This window comes from Neopsephotus bourkii, unplaced genomic scaffold (genome assembly GCF_033783945.1).
Source record: "Neopsephotus bourkii isolate Nb327-2 ecotype Australia unplaced genomic scaffold, CSIRO-AGI_Nbou_v1 NB_1768, whole genome shotgun sequence".
Classification (NCBI taxonomy): Eukaryota; Metazoa; Chordata; class Aves; order Psittaciformes; family Psittacidae; genus Neopsephotus; species Neopsephotus bourkii.
Genome location: NW_026902242.1, coordinates 2,829,217 through 2,843,177, shown reverse-complemented (window position 1 = coordinate 2,843,177; position 13,961 = coordinate 2,829,217). Strand labels below are relative to the sequence as shown.

Sequence of the window (13,961 nt, the reverse complement as noted above, 5' to 3'; positions counted from 1 at the left end):
TTTGATACTACCATTGTCTTGGACCCTTGCTGAAGGCCAGAGTGCTATAAAACCATCTTAACAGGGTCTACAAATAAAAATCATAGAATCATAGAATAGGGTTGAAAAGGACCTCAAGATCATTGAGTTCCAACCCCCCTGCCCTGGGCAGGGATACCTCTCACTAAACCACATCACCCAAGACTCCATCCAAGGTGGCCTTGAACACTGCCAGGGATGGACTCACAAAAGCAGCAGAGAACCTGTGGAGCCTGTCAGCTTAATGGAATATTTGTCTGTGACAAAATAAAAGAACTTCCAGAAAGAAATAAATAAACCTTGGTCAGGTTAAATAACAGGAGCACTCCTAATTCTCTCTATATTCATGTCACCTGTATATGCACTCCCACAGGTATTTGATTTTACAATAGCAGAAGACGATGTTGAAGTTCTCAATGGACTGCATGATGGGAGACATGTTTCCTGGGACCCAAGCCTGGTTGTGTGAATGAAGGTTGGAGCTTTTTCCTTTGTCAGTGATCAGTGAGTCAGAGCACATAACTTAAATTCAGGGAAGGTTACAATAACAATATAATTGTAAGATGAATAGCTGCTATTAATAATAACTGAATTTTAAATCCTTAACGTTGACAACAGACAAAAAGTATTTTGGGGTGTAGCAATTTTGTACAGAGATCTTGCATGTCCATCTCAAATCCTGACCCAAAGCTTATTGGAGCCCATGCAAAGCCTCAGATTTATGCCACTGACTCTGCATCAGGCCCTTTAATCAAAGAGCTTGAGCAGGTAGCCCTTCTTTAAAACATAAGAAAAAATGCTACCTACTAGCATACAGCCAGGTGTTAAGTGCAAAATAATTTGCCAAGTACCTTGTTAGAGGGCTACAGTGTCTGAAGAAGAAAAAGCTGGGTGAAATGGTTCATACCATTATTATTACTGTATTTATACTATACAATGTACTGCATCTCTCTCAAAAATAGAATCTCATTGTAATAACCAGTATGAGAGCATCAACAAAAAAGGTTTTATGCATATTATTGTGTAATAATGGCCTTGTCCCAGAGAGTTCCATGCATATTATTTACTAGACTGTAGGTACAACAAAGTAGAAGTCTTTCCAGAGAAGTCCATGTACAAATAAGCTATATGCATGGCTAAGAGTTGAGCAGCAAGGTCTAAGAGGCATCTTTGTTATTATTGATCTTCTTCTCTTACCAGCAATTCTGGTGCATTTTGTGTAGCTTTTAGTGAGAGTTAGTTTAGCTTTCATTTGGGGTTTGTCCAGGAAACCTCATTCCTTGCATTTCCTTATAAAATATGTAGGAGAGATAGATATATGTAGTTTACAGATCTGGTTTGAGAAATATGCCTGCAGAGTCTTTTATCAGCTGAGTATTCAACTTCTAGTCACATTGGTTTGATATTTTAGGAGTTCCTGTGTCTAGAAAGGTATGGAAAATCTGACTGTGATTTATATTGTGTGTGGACTTCCTGAGGCAGTTTTCCCACTGCTGTTCTGCTTTAGTCATATCGTGAAACAAAGCTCCTCATTTTTTTATCAAGAAGTGACTTACAGCAGTCATATATTCTGGCCTGCATTCTTTAGCCTTAGAGTGGAACTAAATAAAATCAGCTAAAATACAAACTTACCTTTTTCATAATAGTTCCTCAGAATAGTTGGCTAGTTTTTCCTGGTAAGTAAGTTTTGTCTATATTTGCCTCTGGAATCATTAATATATTACTTATTTAAAACACAAGATCCTGTATGAAATGCTGCACTCATTAATGTCTGACACTATCTTCACAGTAAGGTTATTTCATAGAAGTGTGACTTGCAGCTGGAGGTGCTTTGGTACCTGAGAATGCCACCTGTGGTGTCTAAGACACACTAGTGCAACTTGCTCTAAGCCCGTGTCCAACCTGGCCTTGAACACTGCCAGGGATGGGGCAGCCACAGCTTCTCTGAGCACCCTGTGCCAGTGCCTCAGCACCCTCACTGGAAAGAGCTTCTGCCTTAGATCCAACCTGAACTTCCCCTCGTTCAGTTTAAGTCCATTACCTACCCCTTCTTCTATTGTTACAATCCCTGACAAACAAAGCTTTCCACCAGTGGTCATCAGCTAATCCTCCTTTTGAAAAGTCACTTTATGGAACAATACCTCAGCAAGATCAAAAAGAAGGCTTGTTACTGTGCTGTTTAGGGACTCCTTGCTTCACAGTGTAGCTGAATCGATAAAACAAGGGATAGAAGTAAATCACATGCTAAGTATTCCCTCCGTGTGGCTTTTTGGCAATGAAGACTTCCATAGAAGTTGGAGTTCTACCTCAGGTTTTCTCTAAAGAGACAGACATCACATCAGTGTACTATTTCCAACACAAATAATGCATACGGAAGGAACCAGTTCTTGGTGCATGTTAGCAAATTCTAGCTTCAATATTACAAAACCAATGTCAGTTAGGAGTAGTTACATGACCAGAAGTCCCATGTTGGTCAGAGCACCTCTGGGTTTTCTGTGCTTAATTCTAACTGATCACCTGAGCTAAACAGAATTAAACCAGATTTTCTTGCTGATCCCCCATATAGATGACTTAAGGCTACAGTGAGCATTGCTTCCTAATTTAGTGATAGATTTTCATTGTTGCCTGTGTCAAAGAGTTTCACAATGGGTTTTGTGCCTGCATCTGCTCTTGGTAGGCAGAGCCAGCATGTTCTTAGATCTATATCATGGTATCTAAGCAGCACAAGGAGTAATAAAAAGAATAATCAGATAGAAATAGTATTACTAAAAAAACATTCTTATTAAGGAGCAGTTGTGGCAAGTTACAGTTTTAATCTGATACTTACTAGCTAAGCCCAGACTTATTTGTTGGTTCAAGTCTTTGTTTTGGGGTTGGTGTTTTTTTTTTTTTAGGGTTTTTTTTTTTGGAATTGTTTGTTTGGGTTGGAGTTTTCTGGTTAGGATTCTTTTATTGTTGTTTTTTGGGGTTTGGGGGTTTGGGTTGTGGTTGGTTGGGTTTTTTGTTGGTGGGTCTGGGGGGGGGGGGGTTATGATCTTCCCTTGCAATTCTTTTGCTACCAGGTAGTGGCTATAGAACCATGGAAGAGTTTAATTTTAACTGTGTACTCAGTCAAGAGTAAGTTGAGGCAATAGAAGCTTTTGAAGTGCCAGGACTCAGCTGACCTGTGTGACATCTTTCCCCCGGTGTGACATGAACATTTATTGTGCCATCACTAATAGCTGTAGTTTCCTGCTAGAGGCTATAACTGCCCAAAGAGACTGGAACCATGTTATCTCCTGTGTGCTTGGGATATGTCACTGGAGCCTCTTCCTTTGAATACCTCATTCACAAGTATTAGGCCATGTTAGTTAATTTAGAATCATTGAGCAAATCCTCTTTTGATTGGGTTGCAGAGGCAAAGACACAGTGGATTTGTATCTTATGCTCCTCTCTACAACTAAATTGACATCAGCATTGTCATAGGTGGTTTTCCTTCTAAGCAAAAGATGCTGAAGAACAAGTCCCCATCACCTCATGCAAATGAACATTTCTAAAGTACAGACAACTTTGCTCATAGTATAGGGAAACACAATGGCTAATAAGAAATCAGAAAGTGAACAGCAGTGAGATTTAGGGGTAGCAGTGAGGAGTGATGTTCTGTAGGAGAAGCAGAACCTGGAAGACCAAAGGATTTAAATGTGCTGAACTTACAAAATCAGAAAGTTTAACCCCATTTTTATTTCTTCTTTGGTCAGTTAACCTGGAGGTGCTCATATTGAAAGATTTCTTCTTTTAAATTCAGAATTCATCCTTCCAGTGAGTTTTTGGAATTGTATGGGCTGAAATTCCTCCTCTTTTCCGAATTTCTGTAAGATAACATTTCTCTAGAGGGAAAGCTTTTTTTGCCTTTATTCAATGCCCATTTTTAAGATACAGCAGTGCATCATTTTATCAGCGTGACCCATCATCTTGCCAAAAGGAACAGGGAATGCACCTGAAAATAGAAGCAATTTATCTTCCATCTGATGCAGGCCACTGATGGTAGTGACTGATGGGGGCACTCCTTTCTGGTTGTGATAAATCATTAGTTAAAATAAGATACAATTTTTCAGTGTTACCTGCCTCAGTTTAATCAGGAGCACTGTGGCTCTTAGTGGAAGGGAACTCTTGAAACAAATAAGGAAAGGAAAAGAATAAACTGAAAGTCAGTGGAAAGGGTGAGGCTGTTTTCTGTGCAGCTCTAGCTTCCTGTCTGACTTGGAGTGGCTCCCTCTCCTATTTCTTGCCTGTTTGTGATTCTTTGTCTATTACTCGAGGTGGAGGCACCGAAGAACATTTAATTGGAAAAGAATCAAAATGGTTTTGTAAAGGGCATGCTTTAGGAAACTTTTCCTTAAATCAGGCTGCAGAAGCCTCTTTACTACAGCTATTCCCCACCGTGTATAGGTAAGAAACTAATACCAATAAATGTACAAATCCACCAAACCAAGCAAACTGCACTATGTGCCATTTGCTGAAAACCCTCTGTTCTTGCCCTGTGGTTAACACCAGCTGATTTTCTTTTCAAAAGAGCAGTGCTGAACTGTCTTGACAGGAAAGCTGGTTTTGAAGGAGGGGATAAGGGGGAGTAGCTCTTGCTGACGCTGAGTTCAAGCAGTTCACACTTTCCATGCTGCCACACCCCTTCCAAAGCTTTGAAGCTCGTCTCTGCCTTGAGTGCCTTGGGTAGAAATAACAGAGAAGCCAACCTTCTGGCCATTTTTTGTGTTGCTGTGCTGCGTCTTTTTCTTTACCTCATCTTTTTGCAGCCTCCACATGTCTGCTCTTGTGAAAGAAATTGTGGAGGATTTGCACTGCCTTACAGTGACCATAGCTTCCATTTTTTATCTAAATGATTACTATTTGTCTTTATGAATGGCTGCTTTGATGTGTTTGCAGCGTCACCCAGGACTAAGTGCAACTGCCAGGGCATTATAAAATTGTAGTGACTTTGAAGGGACCAGAGCATGGGAACTACCTCCAAATCCTGCCACTACCCACTGGGGGAGAAGAAGAGCACAAACCCTGAAATGAATTTAAATCAATGATGCTGATGCTACTTCCCAGTGATAGGACACGTGTCACTCCATAAACTACTGCAGGCATGGGCAACATTATGGGATGTGCTTCTGTAAGCAACTTTGCATAGATCTATCACACCAGATCTCAGTCACTGTGCCAGAGATGAGTATTTATGATATTAGTAGTGGCTTTGCTAGCCAGTGCCCTTTGAGAAACATTCTGTAGCTGAACTACTCATACGAAAATCAAGAGTGCATCAACAGCATTATCATCGTATTAATGGCTGCTCTTTTTTCTCTCCAGCAAAATAGATTTCCAGGACTTTCTAGATGAGGCATCAAAATTCCAGGATATAGAACTAGTGTTAGGTTCCTAACTTGGCTGTGAAATTTGGAGGCAGGGAAGCGTATGATTACTTTCACAGTTTCCTGGTAACAAGGGGAGCAGAAATTGTGAGGTAGGGATTTTCCCGGGTTTGCTTCTTTCTTCTGTGAGTTCATTCTTCCTAATGATTGTCCATGACCTGGTTTCATTCCACTGAATATCCATAAGTATAGTGTTGCCAGAATGAATTTATAGTAGATCACTTGCTTTGGGTAAAGGTGGAGGTTAATCTGAAGCATTGGTGTCAAGGTCAAACATATCCTATGGTACGAATTCACTTTCCTGATGTTGAAGAATATGTATTTTGTGGAGTCGTTACATTAATGAAACACCAACCAGCCATTTTCTGTCACATCGTTTGTGACCTTTTTTGCATGATTATCATTAATGCCTTATAAACTGCATATAATGACAGGGAGTTGGAGCAAGATGATGTTAAGGTCCTTTCCAACCCAAACCGTTCTGTGAGTCTATGATATAAATACCTTTGATTCATCTGAAAAATGATCACAGGTAATTTGGTTTGGTTTTGTTTTCAGGAAATGGTTATTTCACTGCTTCCCCCCCTCCCCCAAGTATTGCATATAAGTAAGATCTGTAATCTGCCAAATGATTGCAAAGTTTCCATCTAAGTCTTGTGTTTCTTCAGAGCAGCATGTTAAGTTCACTTTTCATGTCCATTAATGTCTTTAGCTTAGCAGAAAATGTGCATTAAACTAAGATTTTAGTTGATGGATTTATATCACTGGAATAAAAAACTAACCTCCAGAAAGTTTTCTAATGTTGCATTATACAGTTTTATTTCTGTAGAAGTATGTATTTTAATACATACGAAGAAAACGTCTCTCATGATTAGATATATTAAAGCTTGGTATGGATTTGGGTGCAATAATACCCATATTACATGTCACTTTCTCAACTACTTCAATGCTCTCCACTTGGGCTTAAACTTCCTAATGTTATGCTCATCTTAGTGCTCTAAAAAGGAAGTCCAAATTCCCACAAAAATGAATCCAGTAAACTTGTTACGATAGCCTTTTTAAACAAAGAAAAAAGCCGTTTACTAATTGATATCAAGAACTTAAACCCAGACCACCTAAAGTACAAAACGATAATACTAAACAGATGTCTGCTTTAGTCTTTGCAATGTTCTCATCTCTTCTTTTTTTCCTCCAAACCAGGTTTTGTGTTTTAATCTGAAGGGAGAAGATCTGGAATTTTTGAACACTCTGACTATCAACAGAAAATCAATTCCTGCAACCTATCCACTGTGGAAAGGATAACTTAAACCCAGATGGTCTTATACTGCAGAAGTGATGCAACTGAAGCACTGATTCATTTTAAACTGAGCAGTAAATCTAATTTGTTCTCCTGGGTACTCGGAGAGTACCTACTAAATACCGATCAAAAATCAGGATCAATGGCTTGTATTTACTATTACATTAACAGATGAATAAAATCATTTCCTTTGGACTTTACTTGCTGCATATATTTCATTTAAGAAGAACCCTTTGATAATGTGTTCTGAGGGCTTTTTCTGTATCCTTTCAGGATGGCTCATGTTCGTAGACTCCTCTGATGCAACTGTGAGTTGGCCAGCAGTGCTAGCACTAAGAGAGGATGCTGTTCTGATAGTGTCAGAGCACACAGCCTTTGGGAGGACCCCAGCTTGCAACTTCTTTTCTGACAAGATCAAAGCATTTTCTTGCAAGGAAATTGCCCTGGGATTTACCAGGTTTCTGAAATCCCCTCCATACTAAGTTCTTACTGGAAATTCCACAAGAACTTTGGTTGTCACAAGCGATTTTTGTTTGGTTTTTTGCCATGCCCCAAATCCAAATCACGAGTTTTTACTCCTCCTAAAACTCAGGTATATAAGGGCATATACATGCTTAGGATGCCTGTGAACAAAAGTGTCTGTCTCTTTATGCTTGTGGACATGTTGCAGAAACACTTTCAACCAGTTTACCCAGGTCAAATGGCTGTTAATGTGGCTTTGGTGCCCTGAAGTGCTCAGCCCTCATGCTCGCATTCCACCCAGACCTGCATTTGGCTTGTTCTTGCAATAGCGCATGAATGATGTTGTCCTTTCTGCTTATTCTTACTACAGGCAATTCCAGAGCTGAGTTTTTAAAGGACGTGTATACGCATTGGATATCTGTGGTGTATTTCACAGAAGGACGAGCTTCCTCAACAGGACTGTGGACAGTGGGGAGGTACTGAAGAACGAGTTCCTGTTCTGTTGGTGGGGATGGAGTATAACCATGGTGTAAAGCACCTCACTAAACACTCGCCAGCATACTTTTGGTAGAGGTGGCTGGACCAACCTGAATTTCCCTCTGTTGTATTTCAGCCCTTGTAAGCAGGCTGGAACCTGCGCAGCCAAGCCACGTGCTAGGTTGTCATCTCTGAGGTTTTGGAGAGCCTTCAGTGCAAATCCAGTTGATGGGGCTTCACTTCCCTGACAAGGATGAGATGTCAAGAGGGCTACAAATGCGTGTGGTCACCTAATTTTAATGATGCTCGTTGTGATACAAACACCCAAGTGTTTGGAGTGGAACTGAAATTGCCCAGGTATTTTGCACAGCCTCTAACAAATAAGTAGATGTCCCATCTCCGAGTTGGAGCCCTCACAGCTGGTTAACCAATAACCTGAACATGAAAGCCTGTACATCTGACTACTGAAACCCTGAGTCACTCTATCCTTTTTAATTAAAGCATGTTCCTTTAATGTGTTCCTGTTGCTTGAAACGGTGAGAATTATTTCCTAGAGGAAAATACCTAATGAATGCACCTTTAGTTAGTGTTGTCTATCAATTAGCTAAATAGGGGGGGAAGCTTGAACTATCTAGGGTACGTCAGGCAGTTGCAGGGGATGCATATGTCGACCTCAGGCATGATTTATCTGACATGCCTCTTCTGACAGTTGTAATTTAACGGCTGTGTTTTCCTCCCAGGCTCGCAGGAGGCTGAACATCTTTTCAAGTTTCTAGCTTTGTGGTGGCAGGGTAAATGTCTGTTTGCCAGTGTCATTTATCTGAGTCATTCTGGGAGAGGCGTGGAGCAATTGAAGCGTGACTATTAGCATAAATAAAGAGAGGGACACCCTTCCTGAGGGTAAAGTTACTCTCACCCTCAAAGCCAACAGCTGTACTGCTTATGGTGCGATGCGATGTGAACTAAAAGACCTAATACAGTAAGCTCTGCTCTATTGTGACATTCTTTTGCCTTGCAATTTGAAATGGAGTTAAAGAGAACAGAGCAAGGAAGGAAGAGGAGAAATTATGCAGTAAACACAACAGATTGCCACTGGAGTTAGCATTTAATGTACACTGGGGGGGGGGGGGTGTCTTCCAAAAGTCTGAAGAGAGAAGAAATTAAAAACCCTAAGCTCACTTCTTAGTCTCTGTAGTCTCAGTGCTGAGTAGCTGTCATTGCCAACTTTAGTTTGACAAGCAGCTTTAAAACTTTTCTTTTTCAGACAGTGGGTTTCTTACAGCACGCTCGGAACAGTGGAAGATGCGTTTTTCACATGGGAACACCAACCCGTGGTGATGTTTGACGGTGTCATGGGGGGGGGGGTCCCTGCCCTATGCCCCCCTCCTCCCCCCGGTACCCCCGGGCTCCTGCGGGCTCCCGGGGGGCGCGGGCGAACGCGCTCTTCCCGGCCCCAGCCTGAACCGTGCGGATGGGGAGGAGCCTCTTCCAGGTATTTCCTTAAGCACTACTTACACCGTCCCTCGGGAGCGAGGGCGGGGGTGGCTCTGGGGAGCCTTGCTTTGGCCTTATCCCTGTGGCGCCTGCTCGAAGCGGTGCGAGCGGGGCTGGGGGCGATGCTCTGCGGCATCCCCGGCTCGCGTTCCCCGCCTGCTCTCGGCCGCGGGGCGGGTCCCGGCGCGAAGGGCCGTCGGACGAGCCGCCCCGCAGGGAGGAGTTAGAAGTTGGGGAGCGGCAGCCGCACGAGCACTAAAACCAGCGAGCCCCTGGCTCAGCCGCAGGAGTTGCTCAGCGGACGCGCAAAATGCGCCGTGCCGGCGGGGGCTCCGCGCCGCGCTTAAGCGAGGTGAGGCTCGGGGGTTCGCGCACCGCTGCTCGCGAAGCAAAAGAGGTGGGGGGGGGCAGCGCGGTACCTGCCGAGCCCGGCCTGTGGGGCCGCGTCCCGCACAGGCGGGCGGAGCGGGACCCGTGGGTGCTATAAACAGGAGCGATACGAGCAGCAGACGGGGAGCGGAGCGGGACAGAAGCGGTGCGGGAGCAGTGCGAGGCGCAGTTGAGGAGCGGTGCGGGTTTGAGCCCGGGAGCGGTGCGAGGTGCGGAACAGGAGAGCTGCGGGACAGGGAGTGCGGGTTGGAGCCCGGGATCTATGCGAGGTGCGGGACAGGAGCGGTGCAGGCAGCAGATCGGGAGCGGTGCAGGACCGGTGTGGACTCAGGCTTGTACCTCCTGCTTTACCCCGCTTGGGCTGTGATTTAACAACTCTGCCTGTTCTTGCGAGATTTCACATCTTTAGCTCTCTTTAAATGTCCACTCGAACGTGTTCGTGTGTAAAGGGAGTTTCCTCCGTAGCTGTACTCCTTCATCATGCCCGTTTCAAAAGTTTGCAATGCTAATTAGTCAACTGCAAAGTGCTTTCTTTTGCCGTTCTTTGTTCCAGACCCACAGAAAGGGCTTGCTACCTGCCTTATTTACATCTTTTTTCTTGACTTTTCCAAACTTCTTTTCCGTGTAAAGCATGTTCTTTAGTTAGCAAAGACGCTCCTCTCCCCTTTACAGCTTTGAGATGATCTTTTGCTTGCATATATACATCAGTGAATTCACCACTGTTTGAGGTGGCATCAGTAAATGGCAGAATTGCCCCTTCCAAAGCGCAGTCAGACTTTACTAACGGAGGAAATACAGGTTAAGTAATTCCTGAGCAGGCTTTCACACGTTTGCAGTTCAATCAGATCAAAACCTTTCCCTTTCTGAATCTCTGCTGTCGTATTACAAGGTGTGTTTCCTACTGAAGAAAAAGTTTCACTCGAACTTCTTGCTGGGGAGCTTTGCGCTCTTTCATGTTGGTAGAAGTCCCATAATGCAGTCCCTGCATTTTCCTGCTTGGCTCTGCGTGGCAGGACTTTTTTTGTTTCATTAGCCTATTCAATAGTCGTAAATCACCTTTTAAGTCTATTTTTTTTAGCAGCTAAACAAAAGCAATTCCTGTGTGAATACATTTGTCACTCTGATCTACAACTGGGCAAGCAGGTGGTAAACCTGTATCATTTATTGCCTTGTTTGCCTGCCCCTGTTAACCTGTGTGTCTCCTGTTGCCAGGGCTGCTGATTCTGAGGCTGTGCAGCAGTTCGGGGCTGGCTGCAGGGCCAGTATTGTGCTCGGCATCACCATGAGCTTTGGCACCACTGCGCCGCTGAAGGTCGTCAGCAACCTCGCCAACACCGATGTCAACTATGTCATCAAAGAGCACTATAATTACACAGGAAAGCTAAATGAGAATGCGGACAGTGGAATAAAAGTGACATCGGTGGTTTTTATCATCATTTGCTGCTTTATAATCTTGGAGAACATTTTTGTCTTGCTCACCATCTGGAAAACCAAGAAGTTTCACAGACCCATGTACTATTTCATTGGAAATTTGGCTCTTTCAGACTTGCTGGCTGGTGTGGCCTACACTGCCAACCTCCTGCTATCTGGACACAAAACATACAGCCTCACTCCCTCCCAGTGGTTTGTAAGGGAAGGCAGCATGTTTGTTGCCTTGTCAGCTTCTGTGTTCAGCTTGTTGGCCATTGCCATTGAGAGATACATCACTATGCTGAAGATGAAACTCCATAATGGCAGCAACAGCTTCCGCTCCTTCTTGCTCATCAGTGCTTGCTGGGTTATCTCTGTGATCCTTGGGGGACTCCCAATCATGGGCTGGAACTGCATCAACCTCCTGTCCAACTGCTCCACTGTGCTGCCCCTCTACCACAAGCACTATATTCTCTTTTGCACCACTGTTTTCACCGGCCTTTTGTTATCTATTGTCGTCCTCTATTGCAGGATCTACTCCATGGTGAGGACTAGGAGCCGCAGGTTGACGTTTAGAAAAAACATTACCAAAGCTACCAGGAGCTCAGAGAAGTCACTGGCCTTGCTCAAGACAGTGATCATAGTCCTGAGTGCCTTCATCGTCTGCTGGGCTCCCTTGTTCATCCTGCTTTTACTGGATGTGGGGTGTAAAGTGAAGTCCTGCCCGATCCTCTACAAAGCAGAGTATTTCTTAGTACTGGCCGTGCTCAATTCAGCCACGAACCCTATCATCTACACCTTGACAAACAAAGAGATGCGGAGGGCTTTCATCAAGATTCTGTGCTGCTGCAAATGTCCCCCGGCAGATTCTGGGACCAAATTCAAAAGGCCCATCATTGGAGGGATGGAGTTCAGTCGGAGTAAGTCTGACAACTCCTCCCACCCGCAGAAGGAGGAAGGGGACCATCCTGAAACCATCATGTCTTCAGGCAATGTTACCTCATCTTCTTAGGAGTAACTACGGGGGTATATTTCAGAGCTGTTCTCTGAGATGGGGGAGCTTAGAGGCCTCCTGCTCGTGGCGGCAGCGTTGGGCTAAGTGAGCGAGTAGCATTAGTTCTAGCGAGGCAAACGGTGCACTTGCAAGGCTGGAGGTCAAGAAATGGGACAGACTGTTCTGGCTTGGAAATCTCTTTTCCCTGGCGCGTGTTTTGTCTTTGCACTGAGGCAGCTCAGGATTGTCAGGCGTATTCGTAGCCTGAAGTCTCCTTAGTAACTCTGAAAGACTGATGCCTTGGTGAAATGATGCCTGGTGTGTGTGGGAGAAAAGGAGAGGGGGAGGAGGGAGAGGGAGAATGAATCTGTCTTCGTTTTTTCCCCCATGTGAGAAGAATGTGAAGTTATTTCTCCTTTACTTGCAGCAAACCACTGACACAAAGGTCTTTCTGTGCTGAATCTGGTGGTGGCTCTGGCATAGTCGGTCAAAAGTGTTTGATTAGCACATAACAAGAAATGAGAGCACACAAATATAACTTAGGCTATGTACAGCTGTAATTTGGCATCACTTTCCAGTGGTTTTAGTTCATAAGGTGTTATTTGCAGAGTCCAAAGCTGTTGGGGTTTTATTTAGCCGGATCATAGCTGTGAATTTTTGCTGTCAGCCCATATTACATTTGCAGACCAGGAGCCAGCAGTTACTTTCACCTGTACAATTTCACTGACTGCATCGGATTCTATGGAGTAGGTCAGAGCAGCATTTGGCCCCATATGTTGACTGCCTTGTTATTCTGTAGCATTAAGTAAACTGCATTATCCTGACAAATGCAAGGTAGAGCTAAAGGTCATTTCTCTTTAATATGACTGAAAATGAATCTAACAGTGGAAGATACAATTGAAGACAGCAGGATTTTTCCTGAGAAAGAAGGGTTAAAAGCTGAAAGGGTGTTTCAGTGTCAGGTTCATATTCTTTCCAAAGGAAAAGATCTGGAAAGAGTATCTTGGCTTTCAGAAGAATAAATTGAAGTGAAATGACTATAGATAAATGCACTTCCATAACAAAATGCAACACATTTTGGCACATTTAATTAATGTTTATCATTTCAGCAAAGGTGTATTTTGTCAGTTCATGGAAGAAGTACCTGTCATTAAATTGAATGTATATGTTTTACAGCATCCTTTTTACTTCTGTTTTTCTAACCTGTGCTAATGGGGTTGAATGTGTACAATGTAAATAAGTTAATAAGATGCAGGAGTCTTCATGTGCCTAGAGTATTACTATAACAAAAGTGGTATATCTGGGATAGCTGAGAGCAAGTGACTGATTTACAGTTACTGGCAGTTCCTAGAAGTCGTATTTTGTAAAGAAAATGTATTGCCTTTGTAGTAGAATTTCCAGTGCAATTAAACTGTTGGGTTTTTATTTTTCTGGTTAAAAAAAAAATAGTATTTAAAATGTTCCTGACTTTTATTGTTCAATTTGCACATAGCTTTATTGACTTCTAAACATTAATAAACTGATTTTTGTAAAGATTCTGGTATTGGATTACTGGTAGTTTCGTGCTGTTGTGGGGCTTTCTTGCCTGGCGGGGTTTCTTGTTAGCAGAAGTCAGTGAAAGAATTGGATTTTGGTACATGCTGGAATTAAGCTGATGCTGCAGGGATGTAAGATGCATGATGCCCAGGTACAGGATCACGTACAATGCAAAATGAACGCTTGAATGTAATTTTTCAGCAGCACGTGCTGTATTGATTAAATGCCATTAAAAGAAACTCTACAGGAACAATTCTTCTCCGAAGGATAATGAAGTACAAACAGAAGACAACCCAGATGTCTGCCAATTTTACCCTGAATGTCTAGAGTAGAATAAATGAAATAATTCACTTATATCACTAATGCTATTACTCAGTTTTATTCTTAACTCACTGCAAGCATCAAGGAAGTTTATGAAACGCAGAATGGTGGCCTCAGCTCTGTAACCACTGTGGCTGCATTTGATTCACCAGTG

The 13,961-nt window shown here is 43.2% G+C and overlaps 2 protein-coding genes across 12 annotated transcripts in view; both read left to right on the top strand.

Moving 5' to 3' along the window:
• Nucleotides 1-13,961, top strand: part of LOC133225990 (uncharacterized oxidoreductase ZK1290.5-like) — a 447,194-nt gene that overhangs the window by 41,476 nt on the left and 391,757 nt on the right. For 2 of the 11 annotated variants that reach the window (XR_009729343.1, XM_061379024.1), the window contains 2 exons: nt 392-493; nt 6,627-6,923. Coding sequence is in view for 8 of the 11 variants with exons in the window: in XM_061379024.1 (XP_061235008.1) it covers nt 392-487 (96 nt within the window). In the remaining 3 variants the exon portion in view is untranslated. Of the gene's footprint in view, nt 1-391; nt 523-6,626; nt 6,924-6,996; nt 7,521-7,555; nt 7,914-13,961 lie in introns of those variants that run through there. The other 9 variants (XM_061379030.1, XM_061379022.1, XM_061379026.1 and 6 more) reach the window with 7 other exon arrangements.
• On the top strand, nt 9,369-13,485 carry S1PR1 (sphingosine-1-phosphate receptor 1). The gene is made up of 2 exons (XM_061379013.1): nt 9,369-9,508; nt 10,759-13,485. Exon 2 carries the CDS (start codon nt 10,829-10,831, stop codon nt 11,966-11,968), a length of 1,140 nt encoding a protein of 379 aa, XP_061234997.1. The 5' UTR covers nt 9,369-9,508; nt 10,759-10,828; the 3' UTR covers nt 11,969-13,485.

Bases quoted from the DNA above. Each gene is read 5' to 3' on its own strand.
- S1PR1 (XM_061379013.1), top strand. From the start codon at position 10,829: ATGAGCTTTGGCACCACTGCGCCGCTGAAGGTCGTCAGCAACCTCGCC.